Raw genomic sequence first — 23,078 nt, forward strand, 5'->3', positions numbered from 1 at the left:
TGAAGCCCGTCCCACCGCATCTTCAGTACTGTAGATTAAAGCGATCACAGGGATGCCTACCTGTGCTGCGATCTAGGGTGACCAGATAGCAAGTGTGAAAATTTGGAACAGGTGGTAATAGGCACCTATATAAGACACAGCCCTGAAGATCAGGGCTGTCCCTATAAAATCAGGATATCTGGTCACCCCACTGCAATCAGACCTTCCCTTGCAGTATAGACATTCCCTTTGACTGGTGACACGTGCAGCTTATAAGAAAACCACATCACAACTAGCATCATATTTCTGCCAAGATCTAATTGTCTATAGGTTCAGTTAAACTGAATTTGAGACTCCCTGTAGTAGCTCCATCTGGTGACTCTCAGTAATGTTATAAACCGAATGCTTTTGAACCTTAAAGAAACCAGCATCTGAGTCTAACTAAAGCATATTTGTTTCCTTTGTGTATAACTACAGAAGAGTTTAAATGCAGCTGTGTTATTCAGTGTTACCCAATGACTTTTCATGCTGAAATAACCCTCAATTTGTAATTCAATTGTTAGTGTTAGGCCTTATCCGTACTGCAATCAGAATAGAAAAAATCCAAACCATGGTAGTTACAACTGAGTTAAACACAGCTGTAGTTTAGTGAGGAAGGATGATCTGGTTGTTAAGTTACTTGTCTGGGAATCAGAAGATCTGCGTTCAGTTCCTGCACCACCAGAGACTTTCTGTGTGACTTTGGGCAAGTCACTTAGGCCCAGATCCACAAAGGTTGTTAGATGCCTAAATATCTTTGAGGATCTGCCCCTTAGTCTCTTTGTGCCTCAGTTTCCCTTCTGTAAAAGGAGAATAGTATTTCCCCACCTTGAGGGGTGTTGTGAGCATAAATACATTAAACAACGCAAGATGCTTCAATACTACAGTAAAGTGGGGCTGCATAGATCAGTATGGACAGTTTTATTTGTTTCAAAGCTATTTAATTAACTAGTGCTGCCAGCAAACTCGGTCGAGTACAGTTTGAGTAGCCTAGGTTCTCAGAAAAAAACTGGGTCAGAGCTCTGTACTGTATGGAACCCAGCAGTGTTTCAGGTTGTTACAAGCAGGGTTCTGGCCTGAGAATACACAAGATCGTATCAATGCTATATATGTTTTTATTTTTTTTTCTTTCTATCAAGCAGCAAAATAATTTGCTAGGACTTCAGAAAAACCCGGCTCAGCAGAGTGCATAATGCAAATTCAGCATGACACAGCAAGGGCGGGATATGGACAGGAAAAGGGGAAAAGCGAGACAAGGGGGACTATGACAGGAACCTGTAGTTACTCAGTTAAGAGTAACATTAGGCACCGGGATCAGTGGATATTGACCGCTCTCCTTGGACAGGGATGTAGACCTTTGTCCCCCTGACCCAGATCATATGTCTGAGACCAGGAAATGAACTCCAGTTCCTTACCAGCACTCCTAAGTGTCAGATCCTTATTATATAAGGCCTGTACGCTTCTTTGTGGCTACATTAACTTTTTTTTTAAACCTTCCCTTCTTCCTCATTTCCTATAGGTGAGATGGGGGGAGTTAAGATTTTAATGAGGCCAGGGAAAATAGAAACAGAATTATTTGCCGCCTTCCAACTCTTGTAGAATACAGGCTGCTGTTTGAAATCTCTGTTGGGTCGACATTGGTTGTGTCCGAATTATAGCTCTACGGCGTGATTCTGCACGGCATTACCCCTGGCTTACGCCAGTGGAGGTGCAGCGTTTTAACGTAATGGGCATGATTCACCACAGCTACATCGGCATAAAATCAGAGTAATACAGTGGCAAATCAGGCCCATTTCGCCGGACTCTCAGCTGATGTAAATCTGCTGACTACCATGAATCTCTGCTGATTTACACCAGTGGAGCACCTGCCCCATTATGTTTAAAAGTCCCTGCCTCCCATGCAAAGTGACACGCCAGACCGCTGAAATAATTAATCAGAAGCTAGTGAAGGCACTGATTTGTTAATAGTTAATAGTAACTACCAGGCATCTTTAAAGCACAGAGGATTTAGAACAGCTTACTTGCAGATATGAAATTTATCTTCACAAGTTCAGAAAAGATGAGTGACTGTGTGTTGCTCCTGTGTTGTGACAAGCCATCCTTTAACAAGTGATGATTTATGGCATATTTAACAGGAAGCCGTTGTATGTGCTATGTATACAGAAGCAGTATTTTAAAAGTGTGTCTGAGGGTGGGGGTGGAAATGTGGGCTGCCAGTCAAAATACTGATGACTTATAAATGGTGGTTGCTGTACTGAAGTAAATGTTTGTTCCCATGATTTAGACAGCATCAGCTCTTTATTTCAACACTGTACCCTACCAGAATAAAAGGATTTCTCCCAGGCATTGATCCAGGTTAGTCTCCATTGTGGTATGCGGGGGGTTCTTTTATATCAACATCAATATTGTGGTTAGTCTTCAAAACAGAGCTGTTACTTTTTAGTCGCATGTTCACTGCAGAAACCTGATTCAGCAGTGTTCGTTTGACAGCTGGCATGTGCTTCAAAGGGGATGTTTGCAGTCCTAGACCCTTACAATTCCACTTATCCTGCATGGGGATCAACATCCCATGGGCGGGTTCCACTGAATGCCTGGCCTTGTGGTTAAGAAGCAAGATTGGGACCAGGAGATCTGATATGGGTTCTGTTCCTGGCCCTTCTGCGTGACTTTGGGCAAGTCACTTAATCTCTCCGTGCCTCAGTTTCTCTATCCATAAAATGGGGCTGCCAATACTAGTTGTCTACTCTGGAGGAATGCACCTTCCCAATTTTGGGTTGCTCTGGGGGCTGGAGAGGCCCCCAGGATAATTTAGGCAGCCCTGTCTGAAATCTCTGGAGCCCCATCTGTCGTTGACACAGCCTTCTGCTCCCAGACGCACCCTGGCACACCCCCTGCTCTGCAGCTTTTGATGGGGGTCCTCGAAGAGTAGTCTTATGTCTGTGTTCTCCAGTAACCATCCTGGGGGAATCTTCCCCCGGCTGGAACCAGGGCTTTTAGGGCCCCTTTACACTGCACTGGCCCAGTGTATAGGGGTCAGAGCAGGAGTGAGACTCTCATTCCAGGACAGAATTAAGCAGCAGCACTCAAGTGGATTAGGGACTGAACCTACAAGATCCCGAGCACCTCCTATGTGGGGCTGACCTCTCTCTGCTCCCCCCAGAGTTAATGAGAACACTCAGTGCCCCACAGGAGCCTCAAGGGAGATGATCTTCAGACATAGGCAAAAGCTGGTTTTGTCATATGCTGAGGCTCTATACATGCTGTCCATCATCACCTAGACAGCAGAGATGACCTATTTCAGTTACACAGGGAGAAAGGATCATTCTGCTCTTAGACCCTGATTCAGCAAAGCACTGAAGCACATGAGTCAGTGGGATACTCATGTGCTTTGTTGAATCAAGGCTTTAATACCCCAATAAGGCCATACTGTACATACACCAAAATGGAAGGATGTGATAACGGAACCCTTTACGGTGACAGCAAGGGCAGGATTTAGACTTGTGTCTCTTTCAAATCATGTCTGTTTAGTTCCCTGACCTCCCTCTTCCCCCCCTCCATAAAGAAAGTTTTACTAATGCCAGTAGTGCAAAAGTAATGCAGCTGTTGAAAAACAGTTCATTTTTATTCATCATCAGCAGAAGTGCCAGCTGATTTCTGATTCCAGATCCTTATTGTTGGTGATGATGAGGTTGAAAGTAGATAGACTACAGTTGGATTTTCAGATACTAAAGTCATCATGTTTTGCTGGCTATTAGGGAAAAAAAACATAGTTACTTGTAAACTAAGCAATTTTCAATATGGAAGTAATTAATGGAAAATAAATATGGAGCAGCATTTTTGCAGAACTTCTGTTTTGATCCTAATTACTCTTGGAAACATGCATCAGACGATAAACAGTATGGTGACTGTATTATGCTTTTTTCTTTGTCTTGATAAGTGAATATAGGACAATATAACTCCTATGTTTATCTGAACAATAGATGAAATACTGGAGTTGAATAGATATCTCAAGATGCATCCATGTTGAGTCCTTGGAGACTCACTAGTTCTCGTGAATTATGTGTATATTAGAAACATTTCATCTTTGTCACAATGATCAAAAGAAAAATGTAAATATGACACCTTGTCAGACTTAAACATCTGACATCCAAATTACATACCTGTCAACTTTTCAGGAAGAAAACGAAAGTGATAAATAGCAATCAAAGAGGACAGGCATCCAGTACATTGTTTGGCCTTTGGTCCTGTCTCCTCTTTAAATTTCACAGATTTCCTCTTCCTCCTGCAATTCACTGCAATGAGCAGGGGATCTGGGGTGACTGGAGAGCAACCCGGAATATCATTGTTATGGTATGTCACAGTGCCGTCAGGGCACCTGGGCTTCTTTCCCTTCTGCAGGCAGGGCTGAGAGTGAGAACCATTCACAGGGCTAACAGGAGAGGGGACTGGATGTGCTGGGATTGTTTTTCATGAGAGAATGGACTCTTCTCTCATGAAATCTAATCTGGGGAAATGGCCAGTTCCAGCTCCTCCTAGTGCCCAGAATTGAGGTCCAGACGATATGTAGCTTCAGACCAACTGAAAAATCCGATTTATCCTCCAAAACGCTTTAAAATGTGGATGATGCCAGTGTTTGAGGGCTAGCAGACGAAAGTGAATTTGTGAGCATCACCCACCAAACATGGATGAGTTAACTGGCCTGATGTTATTTTGGCCTGATTTAAACAGGAAGAGTGGGTAGTGCACATTGCCTTGTATAACATTTGTAATATGTAAATTGGATAAATCCAGCTGGTCGCTAGGTGTTACTGTGTTCTCACTGAAATGCAAATGCCGGGACCTATCTGCGGTTATAAATAAGGACACTTTTAAAGGTGACCCGCAAAGGGCAAAACACAATGAAATTGTATGTAGTGTTTTTTTTAATGACATATAAAAAAGGCCTGAATCATTTCTGCTTGTTAATTGGAAAAACGTCAGAACCGAGTTCCTTTAACTACAACAGAGCATAGCTAATTCTTTGTGCTTGTCACTGAAATATTGCCTCTTCGTGTTTGTTGTTGATCATTTTCTAATACCATTAAGCATTGTCATATACCTGAAGAGACCATTCCACCTTTTGTGCTTCTAAATTACAATCTTGTATAGATGGGTAGTTTGCACATGTAAAGAAAATAGTCTTTCAATATCACATGTAATTTAAATGTAAGGACCATTTTCCTTTTTATGCTTTTAATGCCATGATCAGCAAGAAAATTAGTAGCTCAACAAAAGTTATCTTTAGTGATGGCTTGAACTCTGATTAACAACTGTGGTTTGATTTGTCACTGATCACAAAGGCCTATAAAAATATCCTTGTAGACCAGCATAAAATTGTTTCCAGATTTTGATCTTCTGCCAAGGTTTCCAGCATGAAAGAAAGGTCAGTTCCTCAAGGAGAAATGATTCCACTCTCAAGAAGAAACCTCATTGTGTAGGTGATCTTAAGTCTAAGTGAATTTGTGGAGTGCTGTCTTGGTAGCTACTGATGTTTTTCTTCTCTGTCCCCTAAAGATGAAATATTTTATATCTTTCATATCTGTACACTTGTAAACAGGGGTGGATTTAGGGGCAGGTGACCCAGGCGACTGCCTGGGGTGCTGGGCTCAGGGTACTGTGCATGAATAAATACAGATTTACATATCCTAGTGTGCAAATTTATCGTCTTATATGACCGGGATAAATCATGCATGCAAATTGTGCATCAAAGTCGCGAAATGGGCTACCAATGCAATAAAAAATAAGGTATTCAAAAGTTTAACAGATGGGGAGTGGGGAGCGCCAAAGATGGTCCTCGCCTGGGGTGCCATTTGGTCTAGGGCCGGCCCTGCTTGTAAACTATGCATTGCACTGTAGTATGGTTATTTGCAAACCATTTGTGTTTGGGTGTGTTGTGTTATAATACTGTTCTGTACATTTCTGTCTATATTTATTTAGTCCTCGAAAATGCATCTCATTAAAGATACTTTTTAATGGAATAAATATGATGCTTTAGTTTTTGTTTTGTTTTTTAATTGGAACCAGTACAACCTCTGGTTTCACAAATGAAGCAATTCAGAATGGGTTTAGCTACTCGAATTGGGCCCCTGCGCACAGCAGTGGAATCAATCTACAAGTTTTCTATCTCACATTTGTTCGAAAATGCAGACTTGCCTCTAGTCCCAGACTTTTCCACAAATCTCCATGCGCCCAAGTGTGCGCCAGTGACAGGAGGAGCTCATTTTGATTGTTTTTTTGCCATACTCTAGTAACATCATTTGTGAAACTGAAGTTGGCTTTTCAAACATGAGACAGGTATGTAATAATGTTTTCCAATGATCTTTGTGAAATTGATTTTTTTTCCTTTCTTAAGGAAATTATTTTGGGGGAAAACACGTCGCACAAACTCATTGTTCCCTTGTCTATTCTTTTTCCTCTGTCAGACCAGGATGAGAGAGCAGCGGAACTCAGCAGGGAGCAGAATGAGAAAACCATTCGCAGCACTCAGACGGCTCTCCGTAACTTCAGAGAGTTTCTCATCTCCAAATATCCCTCAGAAACCCGGGAAATCTATGTCATCCCTTGCAAAGAGCTCGATGCATACCTAGCTTCCTTCTTTGTGGATGCCAGACAGAAGGATGGCTCAGAATATGAGCCAAACAGCTTGGCCAACTATCAGTGCGGGCTGGAGCGCTATCTCAAAGAACACAGGTATGGATACAGTATTACAAGGGATAAGGAGTTCAAGAGATCTCAAGAAGCTTTGAAGCAAAAGCAGATAGAGCTGAGGTGTAAAGGTAAAGGAAACAAGCCACACAAATCCATGAAGCTGACCTTTGCTGATGAGCTTATCCTACGCAAAAGAGGCTTGTTGAGTCGATATAATCCCGAGGGGCTGCTAAACCTTGTCTGGCTAAATAATACTAAGGCGTTTGGACACTGTACAGGTTTTCATGGGTCCACCCTCAAATGGGGGGATATCAGGCTCCGGGTGACAGAAACAGGCTTGGAATACTTGGAGTGGATGGGGCAAGAGACTGGGGATATGAATGCCAAAACCAAGAGAGGAGGGACTGATTCCAGAGTCTATGCCACCCAGCATGCTCCACAGACCTGCCCAGTGCAAGACTACAAGGAGTACGCTCAAAGACGGCCCCCTGCAATGCGATACGAAGATGCTCCTTTCTACCTGTCCATCAAGCCGGTTGTCAACCTGGCTGCACTTCATTGGTACAACTGTCAAGCCCTGGGGAAAAACAAGCTTGCAAAGATGGTAAAGACAATGTGCGAGAAGGGCAACATCCCTGGCAGAAAAACCAACTTCAGCGTCTACCAGAGCTGCAGCACCCTGTCCGAAGCACAGAGTAACCAGCTGGTGCTAATCTGTAACAATTTAAGTCAACAAGCTGCCCAGTCTATGGCAAGCCACTCCAGTTCTGGCAACTTCATAGTGTCGGCTTCTTATGACTCTTCCTCCGACACGGCCTGAAAGGTGGATTTCAATTGAACAGTTTTTTGTTAAGCTCTGAATTTATGCCCAATAATACACATCAACTGTGATTGTACACTATTCCCCACACCTTCCCAGTGTTAATTCACTTTATAAAAAATATAAATATATAATATATTTTTCTTTTTACAAATAAGTCGATAGAAATAGTTTAGTATTACTAACATAGTATTTATAGTGTTTAATACAAAAATGAAAGCTACTTATGGGTTATAATATAATTGCAGATTTTACAAGGGCAAAATGGTTCTCAGGCAACACAAGAGAGACTGGAAATACAGTTTTTAACAGGCATGCAAACAATGAGTGTAAATCCCCATGGAGGCTTACATCTCAAATCGGTTTTAAATCGTTTTGTAAAGCTTCTTATTTTAACAACATGATCTCCAAGGTAGAGGGAGACAAACTTATCACTGGCTACCTGAAAGCTTGTTCTTGTTCAGCCAGATCAGGAAATAAGAGATGTATCAGTGTAAGCGTGTGAAATCATTTAGAGCAGTTTTTGTTTTCTTATCGTTGTGGTCCCTGAGACTCATTTATGCCAGCTGGAAAAATATATAATATTCCTAAACAAAGTCCACTGAAGACTATTTTTAACTATTTTTTGTTGTTGATTTTCTGTGATCAAAAATGTCGCTGGTCTTTAGACTATGGAATATTGTTTTGAACAATATGCAAAGGTGTAATGGCAAAAAGACTGTTATACAAATAATCTTTACTGTTTCAAACTAAGCATTGGTCATTAGTATTTTGTTTTATGTCATCCATGGAAATGCAGCGTGAGCGTCTACTAAATTAGAATTTCAGCTACTCTTTCAATTGTCCGGGGAATGCAACAGTGCTGAAAAATCAGAAATCTTTTCCCAAGCCATAAAAATAGACTACAGATAAATCAAATGTGTCTTCAATTGTCATTCAAAATCCATAGGAGGCATAATGGACAATTTAAATCATTTTTATATTTAATATGTGGGGGGGGAACTAAATTCTTAAAATACTAGAAAACACAATGAGATAAATTCAGCTAACACACAATTCCCATTGAAGACAATATGTGTGAATATTAGGGTGACCAGATGTCCCGATTTTATAGGGACAGTCCTGATTTTTGGGGCTTTGTCGTATATAGGCACCTATTACCCCCCACCCTCTGTCCCAATTTTTCATACTTGCTGTCTGGTCAGCCTAGTGAATATGAAAGCAGAATTTGGCTCTTAAAGACTAAATAATGACTGTTATCTTTCCAGCTGATTTACTTTGCAGTATAATTGTTCATTAAGCACAGGGAAGACACTAACAAATTAAACATTTCAGTTGGAACCATTACATTATAATCCCTAACCTTTAAAATTGAGTATGATCATTTTGGTGGTAATTGAACTGAGTTTATGCTGCATTACATATGAAAATGCTTTGCTAAGGTACCCTAGCACTGCAAAGATGAGACTTTAGACAAAACCACTAGTGACTTGATTTGATGGCCATGGAAGTTAATGGCAGTCCATCCATTGACTTCAATGGGTGCTTGATCAGGCTATAGGTGAACAAGCTGTCTGTTTCTTTATTGACGTTCTTTAGATCTGCAACTCTGTAGTAAGTGACATTTAAACCAGTGGAGAATAAAGGGAGGATGACAATAAGGGTAGCAAAAAGAAGTAGAAACTGACCAACCCAACACTGTGTTTGAATATACTTTAACTGATGCGAGGATGAAATTTTCTCCTATGCAGAGGATTAGCGCAAGGTTCTATGCATCACTTCAGCCTTATTTTGAGGTCTTCAGTGGAACGTTAATAGCACGTCGGCCTTGTGGTGGCCCTCTGCACAAGCATGAATTTCACCCCAACGAATCTCTCTCCCACCTGACCTTGTAACACATATCAGCTGTAAAGCAACTTGCGTGTGGCACAATCTGCTTTTGAACTCCCAGTGATACTTACATATCAGTGCACCTGTGGCACTGCAGGGCTTTGATTTCTTGTGTGCTTGCTAAGCCAGAGTTTTGCACAAGAGGGTAAAATCACCAAGAGCTACTACTCTACCCATCTTTCCGGCCCCTGAGTTACTAATAGATACCGTACCCTTTCTTCCCCACTGTTGAGGTTTTTGGGGTAGACGTTGGTTTGGCTGGAGTCAGGTGGGGGTAGCTGATAGTTCATACTGCAAGTTCTTACTGGCTCTACAACAGGCATTGGTCTTGATTTTGAACATTGCATTTGAGGCCAAAACTTGCGCCCATGGATATTAGCGTCAGGTGTGCCACTGAGTTCAGTGGATCAGGATAGTTGACACGTTAGGGTGTGTCTACACTGCAGTTGGAGGTGTGATTGGAGAACCGATTGGTGTACCCATGCTAGTTTACCTAGCTAGCACACCTAAAAATAACAGTGCAGGTGCGGGGGCGGGGGCTAGCAACGTGAGTATGTACCCAGGGCCACTGAGGTGCTTGCGCAGCCTGTGCTGAGCTAGCTTGGGTATGCAACCTGAGCTGCAGTCAGACCTCCAATTGCAGTGTAGACGTAACCTTAGTAAAGGAGGAGGAAAAATAAGGGACAGTAGTGATGGTGATGGGCCTTCCAGGGCTTCTAGATGGTGCCTGCAAATAAATGTGCCAATGTCCCACACAGTTTGGGTATCCAAATGCCATTCCTGTGACTCACCCAGATGCCCTGTCCTAACATGCTTTCTTGGAGAGACTTGTGGTGGTGATGTACAAGGTGCTGTAGAATCCCCCTGCTTGGCCTCTTTGCTCCCACAGAACGGAACTGCAGTGTCTTTAGGGCATCCGGCTCCTCTCGAGGCTGAGCAGGAGACACAGGGGACCCATTGAACCTAGTGGCAACACCACCATGAGAGATAGTAATGCGTCCCTCTCTTGGGAACCCATTTAGGTAGGACCTGGAATTGTTAGCTCAGGTGAATTGGTTTGTGGTGTGATTTCTGCCTTGTCATATTTTCTGATCAACCTTTGTCTCCCTGATTGGCCCCATACAGCCTAAAAAGAAACACATTTCTCCACCAAACACGTGAAATGTTGCTTTGTGCATGTGAGTGTTGTGTTTTAGGGTATGTGTCTACACAGCAGCTGCAGCAGAATGGGCAGCGGCTTGCTCTAGCCAGCCAAGTACGTCCCCAAAAGGTCAGGTGAAATTGTACTCAGGTGGGTTGCCGGAGCCGCTGCTCATATTGCTGCAGCCACCGGCTATTTTTAGCATGCTAACTTCTGCAGAGCTAGCGCATGTCTGTCTACCCAGGCTGGGAATTATACCTCCCAGCTGAAGTGTAGTCATCCACTTAAATTTACCAGAGCCTTTTAGTATAATCAGAGTAGATCATTAAGGAAGAAAAGGCACTAAGATTGCTGAATGCACTTGGGGAGCAAGAGCAGTTCCATTGCTTTTTGCTTCTCAATCCATATTTCCCATACCCTTCCTGCCAGCTCCCGTTCCCAGCGTTTGTCTGTTTGGCATTTACAGGTTTAAATTTGGGATCACGTCATAGGCAGGGTGTTAATCTTGATATAACTATGAAAGATGGCAGCTCTGCTAGTTCCCATGCTTAGGAATCAGTGTGTATTTTGGAGATTGGGAGGGAGGGGCGTGGTTATTGCATTTATTTTATTTTTAAATACATGTTTTAGCCTTTTCTTTTGTACGTTATGACAACCCTAATGAGTAACTCAGGGTTACAATACTGAACTTGCCATGCCAGTGGCAGAATGCTGAGAGCTTTGCTAGGGATGGGCAGCACAATACAGAACTCTCTAGATAGACTCTTTGTTGAGGTAGCTTTGAACACATCGGGCCAGAATCTGATACCTGTATAGGAGGGTTGCCACTGGCTGTGCCCCCACTGCCAGCCTGACCGTCCTCCCCCTAGCAGCTTGCCCCCACACCCATCCCACCCCAGGAGCCCCTGGCTTGTCACACACACACAGAGAGCAAGACCAGGGCATTGGCTGGACTTCAGCGTGTTGTCCCTCCGCTGCAAAGCACATGGCTGGCAGCAAATAAAACCTGGCGTGCCACATCCGCTGACCAGGAACCAGCAAGGCAGCAGAAAAACTGGCCAGGCCAGGCGGCAACCCTACTGAGTAGCACCATACTCCAACGGTAGATCCATTGACGTCAAAGGGCAGTGGGAGGAAGGTACTATTCAGTCTGAGTAATGGTATCAGAATCTGGCCCATAAAGGAGGCGCTATAGACTTCTTTATGAATATGCCTGCTGTACGTTTTAATGTCACCTGTCAAAATGGAGCTTTGAGAAGTGAGTTCAAGTACTGATCTCTTTTTTAACTTTGAGAAAATGAGTGTAATGACGCTTCCCGTGCGATATTTGCTTGTTGAAATAGCTGTAAGGGGGAATGTTATTGTCTCTGCAGTGTGACGCTTTCCTGTTAGTAAAGCCACGACAGTGCAGCCAGGACATAGTTCTGTAAGTTGCCACAAGCCTTTTAACCCTTTATTTCTACAGAAACCAAGGGCTAGATTCTGTCACCCTTACTCCATGATCGGTCCCACTGAAACCAAAGGGGCTAGTCGTGAAATAAGGTATTACTCATAGCCAATGACCTGAGCCAGGTGAAATGATGAAGGAGTTGGGTAACTTGTAAAAATGCATTGAGAGGCTTTGTCTGTGCTACTGACTGACTTCTGTCCTAATGTAAACACTGGCCTGGGCTCTGTGCATTTTAAACCAAGTTAAGAAATGTAGCACAGTTTAAAAGTGTTTAGGATGGTTCGCATCAATGTGACAGCCATGATTTACACCTAAGCAAACCACTGGCTTGAGTGAGGTAACTTGGGCTTAACTGAGTACAAAATTTGGCCCTCTATTTTTTTTAAAGTCTTAATACAGCTACTCAAACCCTGAGCAGGAGAGAGATTTCCAACCCACTGTTTTCGTTGTGCAAAGTAGGCTTGCATGACACATTAAAAAGCATGACACTAACAAGTGTAGTAAATGTAAGGCAAACAGTCTGTTTAAAAAGCCAAGAAACAAACCTGGAAGTGTGTTATGATCACCCATTAAAATAGACACAGGTGAGTTCATCTGAAAGTGATCCTTCAAATACATGCATATGAGTCTATTTGAATGATTGGACATTCAGATATGTGCGCCTCTGGATACTAGAACTGAATGCTTATGCCTTGTTTTAATAATCACCGGTGTGTATCTCTGGTGTTATTGTGTGTTTGCACAACGCACTTGTTTCACTATGTGATACTCCATACTTGAGATGGGTGAACTCTGGAGTTTTGTGAACCTTACAGTCTATTATTTGTGTCAGAAAAGGCGTGCACAACTAGTTCAAGTATGTGAATCTGACCTGGTTACACAAACTTCCACATAGCTATGTTTTTAAATACATGCAGATAGCATAAAAAGCCTACAGGTTAACTGTAGTTACATTGCAATGTGCATAAAAAAACCCTCTTCAGTTATTGTGTAATAATTCTACAATAAGTTTACAAGCAATGTAATGTTGGACAATATAACAGTGGAGAACAGCTGTACTTGTCACACGCGTCTGTTTCTTGAAGGATACCAACATTGTGGAACTATTTCATATTAATGTGCATTTCTCAGAAGCTACAGACCATTGGTATTTAATTTATAATGTACTTACAGCTTTGTTTCTGCATATGAGGTGTTTTACAGGTTACATTAATACACACACTTTGCTCAAGTGTTTGATTAGAAGGAAAACCATGTTTTATTACTCTGCGGGTATAGCTGATGTGCAGCACAAAACAGCATTGCCTAGTAGGAGGTGGCTTCGTGCTTTCATACCGCCTGGATTCGGGGCTGGAGTAGGGGCCAAAATGGCCCTAATGTAAATTAAAATCCCCATAGCACCATGTACTATCCTTATTCTATTCAGATTCTTATATGTCCCTCATTGCTATGGTATCTGAGCACCTTCCAAGCGTGCATTAAATGACATGACTAGCATCTGTTATGTATGGTTCTTTCTTTCTCTCTTCCCCACCTGTAGCAACGCGAGGACTCACTGGCACGGCGCCTCCTGCTGGTCGTCTTGGGAATTAGCTCTTCAGCATACAGAACGCCTCCTGCTGCTGGTGTCTTGCCCACCTCGGGCCCCTGTGTCCCTCCCGGACACTGGTGCTCCTTTGGTCAGGGTTCTGCCCCCAGCAGTAACCCAGTATCTGGGTCTCCCCTCCCAGGGGAACCCCCAACCCTCTATCCCCACCTTGCCTCAGTGGATATGCATTTTGGACATGAGATGCTACTTCTGTTGTCACATAAAAAGGCCATTCTGTTCTGACTCAGGCTAGATTGGTATCCTAACCCACCCAGGGACAATGCATTTTCTTCTTGTGCTTTCATGTATGTAGTGGAATCTATTCTTCCATTAAGGTGGAATAGTACATAGAGAAAAAAATCCCAAAACATGGATTTATTCATGGACAGTAAACTCAAACTGTACCTTAGAACTATTTTTTAAAGTTCTGATTCTGAACCCTTTTGATTAAAAACCTTTAGTTGAAATACACCCATCAGGAGGAGCCAGGGAAGCCCTCCAAAACAATTAAACCACTGTGGTTCTGCTACCATGCAGGGAGGCTGCAAAGTAGACACACGAGGCTACGATATAACTCCTTCTTGTTCTAGGAATCCCAAGTGTTATGAAACAATGTGTTACCATGGACACTGGGCGCTGGCTTCTCCAAACTGTTCCAGCAGTTTTATGGTGGTGTACTTCCACCGTAGCTGATAGCAGGGCCGGCTCCAGGCACCAGCCGAGCAAGCTGGTGCTTGGGGCGGCAGCTTGTAGGAGGCGGCATTCCGCCCAATCCTAGGGCGGCACGGCCGCTTTTTTGTTGTTGTTGTAGTTGTTGTTCCGCTCCTGCCGCCCTGTAGGGGGCAGCGGTGTGGAGGACGGGAGTGCCCTGCACAAGCCCGGCAGGGCAGCCTGCGTCCTTCCCTCCCAGCTGACCGGAGCGGTGCGGAGCCCTCCCGGCAGGGGGCACGGCGGGAGGGGCCGCATGGCAGCGCCCCGCTGAAGCCCTGGCCGCCCCCCTTCTCTCTCTCCCCCCGCTCCCTCCTCCTCCCCCCGCTAGCCGGGGCACATCTGCAGGGCAAGGAGTCCCCCTGCACCCTGGCTCCGGCCGTGCCGCAAGTTTGGTTTTTTTTTGTTTGTTTGCTTTTTTTTTTGCTTGGGGCGGCCAGAAAGCCAGAGCCGGCCCTGGCTGATAGAGTTACCCCAGTGGAAGCTAGGGGGAAATCAGTCTGTGATAGTAAAGTGACTGCAGAGGTCAATATGGCAGCCATTATAAACTCAGCAACAGAGCCTTAGTTCTCGTGTATCATATGTGTCTGTGTATAAGCAGTAGCTTTTCTCCTGATCGTCAGAACACAGCCGGTCATTCTGATGCGAACTGCAGCGTTCTCTATGCTATTTTTCGTAACATCTCTCAGCAGTGCAGTATCACCAGCGCAGCGCCGCTCGTGATAGAAACGATAGGAGTGCTAGCATAGACCAGCTGCCATGCCAGTACTTTTATCACCCTGTCATCTCGATGGGATCAGAACAGGGTTACGTGAAGCATTGGTAAAGGCACTACACCAGTGGTCCGACCATTCCAGGCACCAGCACAGCTGCACCACTGGGGGTGTAATCCTGGGAGATTTAAAGAAAATTGCCAGGGTAAATACAGGTAGCTAGTTATGCATTCGTGGCTTGCAGTCTCAGGAAGGAGATAGATAGTTCGTTATTCTTGATAATAAGCCGTCATGTTGGGGAAATGGTCAAACCGACAGTGATATGTGGAGTCCTAGTTCCTCCTGGTGAGGAAACATCAGGTTAGTACAAAATTGGCTTGTAACATGGAAGTAACATTTTTCATACAATATAGTTTCCCTATTGGTGTGAGGAATTTCTTTTCCCATCTTCTGTACTCTCACTGAATCGATTAATATTAGGAGGTAATAGATACAAAATTCTATTAGTTTGATTGTGCAAATGATGTATTTGCTGCTAAATGAGTTCTCTTTGTATTGATAATGGACCTACACTGGAAAAGGGATTAGCAGGTTAGTTCATTACAGAGCAGTGTGAAGTATCTTTAACAGTCATCTGTTTTGAAGTTTAATTTGGATCTTCAGTAATGAATGGACACTACATCCATTATAGTTGGGATTTTCAATAGCCTAAGGGAGTTAGGTGCTCAGTCTCAATGAAATTCAATGGGATTTTGGTGCCTAAAGCTGTTACACCCCTTTGAAAATCCCAGTTTATATCCATTGCATTAATGGTTATGTGTTTTTTTTCCCCGTTGTTATTTTCTACTGTCTATAAATCTCATTTTAGTAATTGAGTTGCCAACTGAGGTGAAAAATTAACAAAACACAAGTTTTTATTTGGCACAAAAATTCTGATTATTTGATGCTGAAAGAAAATAGACCTTTTAATTCAGTTTCAGAGATATTATCCTTGCTATTTTTTAATAGTCTACTTGTTATAAAAAGACCGTCTGACACTTCCCAAGCCTGGTATTTGACCTGCTTTATAATAGCTATAATCTTGTGGAAAATGTCCTGCACATCCTCAGGGCAGTCGTCTCAGCTTGTGTAAATTGCAGTGTAGCTCCATTGACTTTCATGGAGTTAGGCCATCTTAACCCAGCGGAGAATCCAACCCAGAGTATTTATTGGATTTGGGTATTTTTATTGAAATCCACCTCTCCTTCATCAAGAAATTTAAAACACCTCAGGCAATAACCATGGCTTTTATAGGGCCTAATTTTTTTTTTAAAGTTTTGTGCTCTGCTTATGCAGCTATATCAGAGAGAGTGCAAAAAAAACCCGACAACATCTAAAACCCTAATGAATTCTAGAGGTGAGTTTATATCCTCTGTGATGTAAGTGCTCAAAAAAGTGATATTTAGTGCTATTTTAACTAATAGAAATTCTTCACAGGAGACTAGAAGATTTGAAGGGTGCTGGGTCATCAGAAAGGGAGCCTTTCCCTTGTAGGTCACTGGTTTAAATCAGGTCCATGTTGACAGTGACTAGAGTTCATTCCATCTCATAGTTATTTGGCTAGTTCCCATATATGAGATGACTTGGTGGTCTCGATGTAATGCCTAATGGAGATGATTGATTAATGTGTCCATATCACTAAAAACATCACTGTTGTTTATAGCAGCCAGAATACTTGATGGTAGTCTCAGTAAAGGCCGAGTGTTGAATGGGCTGTGGAGACTAAGCTATCCTCTTCTTCCTATAGGTGGTCCCTCCAGATCAGAGACGAGGAATTTTAGAGGGCAGCATGAGGAACTTGCACTGTGACTGCCGCAGACTTCATAGAATCATAGAAGAGTAGGACAGGGAGGGATCTCGAGAGGTCATTTAGTCCAGTCTCCTGCATTCAAGGCAGGACTGTGTAATAAGTAGCTCGTTCCTGACAAGTGTTTGACTAGCCGGTTCTTAAAAACTTCCAGTGATGGAGATTCCACAACCTCCTTTCATGTTTGTTATCAGGAATAGAGCGCAGGAGCTTTGATTCCAAATGATATGTCATTACCACCTGAGCTGAAGCTGCTGGTGGAAGAAACGCTCTTTACCTTCTGTGGGCCAACATGTACAGGACAACATAACCACATACACTTAACCAGCATTGCACTTTGACCCACAACCATTGACATCCTTTTTTGCCTCTTGAGTTATGCTTTGAATAGCAGTCTTGAGAAAACCCAAAGTGAAACTAAATCAGAACAACTGATTTTTCCCCCCAATTTCACATCAAAACTTTCACTCGGTTTCAACAGGAAACCATAAATCAGCCCAAGTTTGTTTGAAATTGGGGCTAACTTTGCATCGCGCAACCCGAAACAGAACCTGCAACCCAGTAACAATTTTGCAATGATTTCAGATTTTATTGTGTGTCCTGCTCTCACGGCAACCATCCAGCCTTGTGTTACAACAGAAAGCTTTGTAAAGGAGATAGAAGGGGTTTAGATGTTTTTATTTAATAAGTTAACAGGTTGTACTAGTTTTCCTCGTCTTAGTGTTTGGTTACAGGCTACTGTAATGTATATGGCTTCTAGAATCTTACTGGTCAAATTAGACTGTGAAATGACTATGCAACTTTCACTCTGGGGTAATCCCCGGTTTGCTCTGCATTGCTGCTGATTGGATTCCCCATCTGTGGTTAAAAGTATCTAATGTTTTTACTTCTCACCTAAGGAACATCAGGCTTGAGAACAGACCAGTTAAAAAATAATTTCCCAGGATTTAAGGCTTGAGGGAAAAAAGCAAAGTTTAGAAGAAAAGAAAAAAAAGGCTATAGACTGGGCTTCTATCCGATTTTGAATAACTTCATTCAGGAAGACAAATATGCACATAGCAAAGAAGTGGCAGAGCAGCCAATGAGTTAGGATTGTGGTAGTAATTTTCTAATGAGTTAATTTTTTTTCCTGTGTGCCAGTCATAGGTCCAAATCTTACAAGCCCCGACTTAAATGGGAATTCTATGCATGAAGTACTTGCCAGATTGGATCCTAAATGTAACTCATATATATGTGTGTGTGTGTGACTTGTACTACATCTCTATACATAATATATATACTGTACATTTATATAGATACAGAAAGTATTAGAGCATATACAGAAAAAAATCTTACTCATTTGTTCATTAATTTTATTTCAGAATTGTTTTTTGAATAGCTGCTCTTCCTGTGACCTATATAATATATTTTTGGGCCTTATTCCTCCTCCTTTGCTCAGGAAGAATCAGGCTTGTTTTAGGGAATGTTTTAGCTGAAAAATTAGATCTTAATAGATTATAAAATCATTCCATAGTGATTCTTGCCAGTTTCGTAACACGAGATGAAGGAAGGAAAGAAAATGCTTTCTAAATAAATGTGCTTCCTGCCCATTGATCCATACTCACAACTTCCATGTAGTAGAGAAGGAGTTTTAGAGGCTTTATTGACTAAACTCTTTGAGGGATGCATGCAGTTTAAGTGAGGGCAGAACTTGGTCCTAAATGTGTAAATTTTAGCCAAACCCCAACTGTTCTCTGCAGAATAGAAAGGAGGGATTTCATTAGGTAGGGAGCATAAGACTGCCACAGGATGGAGGTGTCCATAGTTCTTCGGCACTTCTCCTGGTCGATGGCATGTGTTCATAGATCTTGGAGTTCCAGTCCTTTTCTCTTCAAACTTCTCTTGACCAGAGTCTTTCTGTCATATCCTGTCTTGCTGTCCTCTTCCTCCCATGCTTTCTTTGCTGGTTGTTCTTCTCCAATTCTTCTCCAGTCCACCTCAAACATGCGGTGTCCAGCCTATCTGTCATTGAGAGCTAGGGTGATCAGATGTCCCGATTTTATAGGGACAGTCCCGATATTTGGGACTTTTTCTTACATAGGCGCCTAATACCCCCAACTCCCGTCCCAATTTTTCACACTTGCTATCTGGTCACCCTATTGAGAGCCCCAAGTTCATCTTCCCCCAATCTCTTCCATGTACATCCTGTCTACTTTCTGCTTGCCTGCCATCCTCTTCAGTATGTTATTTTCCACCGCCTGTTTCTTCTTTTCTTCCAGCTCCGTTAAACACACTGTATATCAGGCAGGGACAAACTCACGCAGCATAAACTTTTCCTTTCAGTTCGTTACTTAACTGCCAGTCCCATAGCTACTTTCCACTGCCACTCATGCACATTGGGTGCTCTGTACACTCAGCTGAAATATAAAGTACACAATTGTCAAGCCTGGCTACCAGCTCTCCTTTTTGGTTTTTAATGGGCACTGACATGCCCAAATTTAGTCTTTGGGTTTCTGACATGCTAGTTTGAGAGCTCAGGTGTGGAACTGGCTGCCCTCCCTTGGACACGTGTGTGATTTGGGCCCTACGCTTCCAAAGATAAGGACCTATTCTCTTTGTCCCCTAGGACTCTGCACAGAACTCACATTGAAATGAGGGTGAATCTCATACATAGAACAAAGGGTCATTATAGCTTTTAGAAATACAATCCATATTGTCTTTTACTATAGGTTTAAAAATTAAATAAATACAGCATTTTTTCTTGATATTTCAGGTCATTTATTCAGTCTCCACCATCTGAGAATCCCTACATTTGATAATAAAAACAGCAACAGAGACTAACGCAGAATCTGGCATGTCCTACGGAGATTCAGATCTTTAGTATGTAAGAAAATAATGTTTCCGTTTTGGGGCTAAATTCTGCTCTCGGTTACTGTCATGCAACCCTACTGGGATAACTTCAGTGGCATTGCACCACTATAGACTAGAGCAGAATTTGGCTTTTTGATAGGACCCAATTCAACAAGGAATTTATCATAAGCAGTGGGACTTAAGCACGTGCCTTATGCCCTGATCCAGCAAAGCTGCTAAGCACGTACTTTAAGCATGTGAATAGATACTGACTTCACTGAGACGACTCATATGTTTAAAGCTAAGCACATGCATAAGTGCTTTGCCGGATCAGTATTTTTGTATCTGTGTTATTTCTTGTCTCGGTGAACAATACCCGTGCAATGTAGCGTTCTTGAGCTGTCGCAATCTACCAGGTCATGGCAAGGTAGAAGAGAAAGAGATTGGATTACCAAGAAGAATGTAAGTAAAAGGTTGATGAAGATAATCTAATGGCACAGAGAAAGAGAGAGAGAGTTTTGCAAACACAAAGAGCTCTTTGTCTTCTTTCTAAAGAATGCAAACATAATCTTGGTCTTTGACCAGCCTTTTAATGTCCTGTTTTGTTTTACACGGGAATTAAAAAATATTTTCCATTTGTTTTAATTATCTGCTCACTTTAACTTTGACCTTTGAAAAGTGTTTTGCTATGGCAACCGTTGGTCTCATGGTGAGCAGTGCTAGGAAAACAGCAGCAAAAATAAATCTTTTAATTTATTTTACCTACTATGTTTAATCCCTTTAATCTGTTAATGATTTGTGTTTTCTTCCTTTTTGCAAAACAGCAGGTTTAGCATTAGTTTCGGGGACATATGTTGTTTCACTGTAACAAAATTTTCACCTAACAATTTTCCTAAGTGATCAATCCATTTTCAGTATTAAATCTTACTCTAAAACCAACTTTATCTTACTGACTTTTTCTAACTGAGCCCTCATTATAGTTAAAACTCAACTTTTTAACAGAACATTTTTTAAAAAGTAGATTTGTTATTTTTCTTTTGTTTTATAAAGAGTGTTTGTTAAAAAAAAATTACTGTCTTGCCAAAAAAAATGATGATTTCTATGCATTGTGTGATTCAGTGATGTTGAGATTTTGCATGTCTTGTAGGTGTTCTTACATATGTACATTTGTGATATTTGTAGAAATGTTAACCATGTCAATCAATGGCTATTAGCCAGGATGGGCAGGGGTGCAAAACCATGCTCAGAAGTGTCCCTAGCCTGTTTGCCGGAAGTTGGGAATGGGCGACAGGGGATGGATCACTTGATGATTACCTGTTCTGTTCATTCCCTCTGGGGCACCTGGCATTGGCCACTGTCAGAAGACAGGATACTGGGCTAGATGGACCATTGGTCTGACCCAGTATGGCCGCTCTTATATTCTTATGTATTGCTGCTATAACCACTTATTGTAGTTAACGGAAAAATCTGTACTAAGAGGCTGTGCCAGTTAACAGTTTTATGTATGACATGATAAACTGTGTGCTCTGCTGTTTGTTTAATGTTGTGAGCCAGTATTTAGTGCCTTCTGTAGAAGGAAACAATATGTTGTGGTTGACAGGAGGTGCCAAATTTACAATATCCTGTTCCACACAAGTGACTACACACCAGGTTAAAAAAAATCATCTCCATCTTTAAAAAAAAAAAAAAAACTCTAAAAGTGACTGGAAAATGTCATGGATTTTTCTTGTTTATTAATTTTACTTTAAAAAAAATCCTTGATAAAGTTAATCAAAATGTACTATTTACTAAATCCGATACATGTGAAAACACAGAGTGATTGGTAAGAAGGGACATGTTGCTGGACAGCATTTTTTTGTTTGTTTGTTTGGTCTGCATGTGTTGCAGAATAACAGGAGAAGAGTTTGATATCTGAAATGGTGATTTTAGTATCAAATCAAATAATTAGGAAAACCTTTTAAAATAGTAATGGAACAGTCTTAAAAACTTCATTGACCTTAAACTGAGGTGATACAGTAATGATGCTTTTCTATGTTAGCTTTCCTAGTGGTCCTGATTCTGATCTCCCTTGCACCCTGTGTAAATGAAGAGAAACTCCACCTAAGTCAATGGAGCGCCGTTCCATTTTTCAGCTCTATTGAAATCAATGAAATTACGCTGCTGCAAAACTAGTGTGAGATCAGAGTCAAGCCCAATATTTTTGGCCTCACTCTTTTCGGGTATCTTCATGCCAGAGCCTTTGTATCATAATTCTGACATTTCATTTTCAAAAAGTTACTTTTGTACTCTCACTGAAGAGGCTGAAAATATGAATGTAAAAACAAAGTAGATGAATTCATCTTGATTTTGATGTGAGTTTTAACAGGATGAAATCTGTAGGTTCCTTTTTTAAGTGGAAAACCAAATAACATGAGTTTACTGGAAAGGTTTAGGGTGGAGAGGGATGATCTACTGAAAAACTTGGGAAGACTTTTCAAACCAAAATACCAAGTTGCCAGAAAAGCAATATTACAGTACTTGAAAAATATCTGTTATTAACATTCATCCCTCGACTAACTGTATTAAAGTCAAGTCTATACCCCAGGAATGAATTTGACCTAAAAAAATCTTAAAAGCACTTGGAATTGCAACCTTCCTCCAAAAAGACTGTTAAGCCAAGATTTTCCAAAGTGACTAGTGGGTGCATCGCTTTTTGGGTGTCCAACTTGTGACCTCTTAAAAGACCTGATTTTCTGAAGGTGGGTGCTCAGCACTTACTGAAAATCATGCCCCTATGTCTCCCAAAAATCAAAGCAAGCAAAATCACTAGTCACTTCTGAAAAACTTATCCACATTTAAATGTATAAAGTCTAGTTATGACTCTTTGGTGTGTCCCAACCTCCTACATAGTGCTTTTCAGCAGTAGACCTCAAAGCACTTCACAAGCTTTTACTCCGTATAACACCCATGGGAGGTCGGGCGGTGCTATTATCCCCATTTTACAGATGGGGAACTGAGGCTCAGAGAGGCTAAGTGACTTTCCCAAGGTCACAGAGGAAGTCTGTGGCGGAGCAGGGAATTGAATCTGTGTATCCCATGTCCTGGGCTAATGCCATAACCCTTTCATCATCTCCAGAGATTTGGGGCCTGATTACTAACTGGTGTAAATTGGTGTAGCTCCATTGGCTTCAGTTTGGGTCCTTTTTTGCTGAGATGACTCCATTTAATATTTGCTACTTTTAAAGTCAGCTTTGACCAACTGCAAGTTGATTCTCCACGGTTCTGTCCGTCTGGTAGCCATTGACACCTGAACAAAAGGCGAGTGCAAAATTCCGATTTGGGAGCGTTTACACCCACTTGGTACAGGTGTTAAATGGCTACCTGAAGTGTGAAGCAGTGGAGGACCATG

General features: G+C 42.0%; 1 protein-coding gene across 2 annotated transcripts in view; it reads left to right on the forward strand.

Moving 5' to 3' along the window:
* The window catches only part of LOC112118356 (uncharacterized protein KIAA1958), a 112,671-nt gene that overhangs the window by 75,390 nt on the left and 14,203 nt on the right, over nt 1-23,078 (forward strand). Inside the window, exon 3 of one of the 2 annotated variants that reach the window (XM_024216634.2) lies at nt 6,480-7,565. The exons of the other annotated variant lie outside the window; for it this stretch is intronic. Coding sequence (XP_024072402.2) covers nt 6,480-7,525 — 1,046 coding nt within the window. The 3' untranslated portion in view covers nt 7,526-7,565. Of the gene's footprint in view, nt 1-6,479; nt 7,566-23,078 lie in introns of those variants that run through there. 2 annotated transcript variants of the gene reach the window in all.

The sequence above is a fragment of the Terrapene carolina genome, unplaced genomic scaffold, assembly GCF_002925995.2.
Source record: "Terrapene carolina triunguis isolate 2854851 unplaced genomic scaffold, T_m_triunguis-2.0 Scaffold35022, whole genome shotgun sequence".
NCBI classification, from domain to species: Eukaryota; Metazoa; Chordata; order Testudines; family Emydidae; genus Terrapene; species Terrapene triunguis.